This window comes from Otolemur garnettii, unplaced genomic scaffold (assembly GCF_000181295.1).
Source record: "Otolemur garnettii isolate 467f Iridium unplaced genomic scaffold, OtoGar3 scaffold00100, whole genome shotgun sequence".
NCBI classification, from domain to species: Eukaryota; Metazoa; Chordata; class Mammalia; order Primates; family Galagidae; genus Otolemur; species Otolemur garnettii.
In genome coordinates, this window is record NW_003852495.1 from 3,771,465 (window position 1) to 3,772,718 (window position 1,254).

General features: G+C 35.5%; 1 protein-coding gene across 1 annotated transcript in view; it reads right to left on the reverse strand.

The window, feature by feature from the left end:
- PGAP1 (post-GPI attachment to proteins 1) overlaps window positions 1-1,254 on the reverse strand; it is a 79,195-nt gene continuing 77,941 nt past the window's right edge. The window contains exon 27 of the mRNA XM_003796075.3: window positions 1-524. Within this exon, the coding sequence (XP_003796123.1) occupies window positions 386-524 (139 nt within the window). The 3' untranslated portion in view covers window positions 1-385. The remainder of the gene's footprint in view (window positions 525-1,254) is intronic.

Consider the following 1,254-nt stretch of genomic DNA (forward strand, 5'->3'; position numbering starts at 1 on the left):
CAGAAAAAAGTTTGATGAAACAAGCAGGATGCTTGAGGTAAAATGACAATGCTGCATCTACTATGTCTCTGAGAGAAGATCTCTGGTTTGGCTGATGAAGTAGAATAGCTGATATGCACAGGAGTCCTCAAACACAGTGGCCCCCGTAAGTCCCTTCACCAATTTTTTGAAAATGATTAGTGTACTGATTCCACACCACAAAACAAAACCATGCTTCCACTACTTTCCTTGAGCATTACAAAACTAATTTCCTATTTTCAATACTGTAAAAATAGACTTGTCTTCTCCAAAGGATCTTGCTGTCCACATTGATGAATTTTTGTGTTTCTTCTTCTTACTAGCCCTAAAGGCATAAATCACCTTTATCGTTCTTTTAAGTTCAATCTTACATAAAGTTGCATAATGCGTGGAGTAAAAGAGGAACCAAGACAAAGCATGGAACCCTATATAAGTGTGCTGACCCAAAAGCAATCACACCAACAGCCAGAGGAAGTGGAAACTGTGAAGCAGTCTTCAACAATTTACTGTAAAGAGACAGAGAAATACATGTTATGTAAACTATATTGTCAACAGTCAATAAAAGAGAATATGTCAATCTTCTATATAGATTTGGGAAAGAGAGTGTTCTAACTGATTGGAAGTTATTTTTTTATGTAATAAATTTACCTGAACCTAATTTTCTAAAAGATCAATACAATTCATGTCTTGGCTAGAAAAGGGAGAAATATTTCTATTTAGAAAATACCCACTTTTGTTTAGACTTTCACGTTTTAGCAACAGAAAAATACTAGTTGAACTTTGACTCAGTAATTTTACCTCTAGAAATTTATCCTAACAAAAATAATCATGTTCACTAACATACAGCTACAGAAATGTTTACTTTAACCCTACTTATAATAACAAAAAAACTACCAAACAAAAGAGAAACCACCTTAAGTTTCCAACCAAAGCAGCATATAAGACAAGACACTAAATATTTTTAAAAGAAAAATACTATCAGTAAAGGCCATCACTTTTTACTCTGAAGACAGAGAAATTGAGGATAAGAGGGGTTAAGAAACCTGCCTAGCAACAGAGAACTTTTAAATGGCATCTGCAAAAATCTGCCAGAATCAACTGAAAAGGCTTGCAGAGTAAAAAAATCAACAAATGAGGGCGGCGCCTGTGGCTCAAAGGAGTAGGGTGCTGGCCCCATATGCCAGAGGTGGTGGGTTCAAACCCAGCCCCAACCAAAAACTGCAAAAAAAAAAAAAA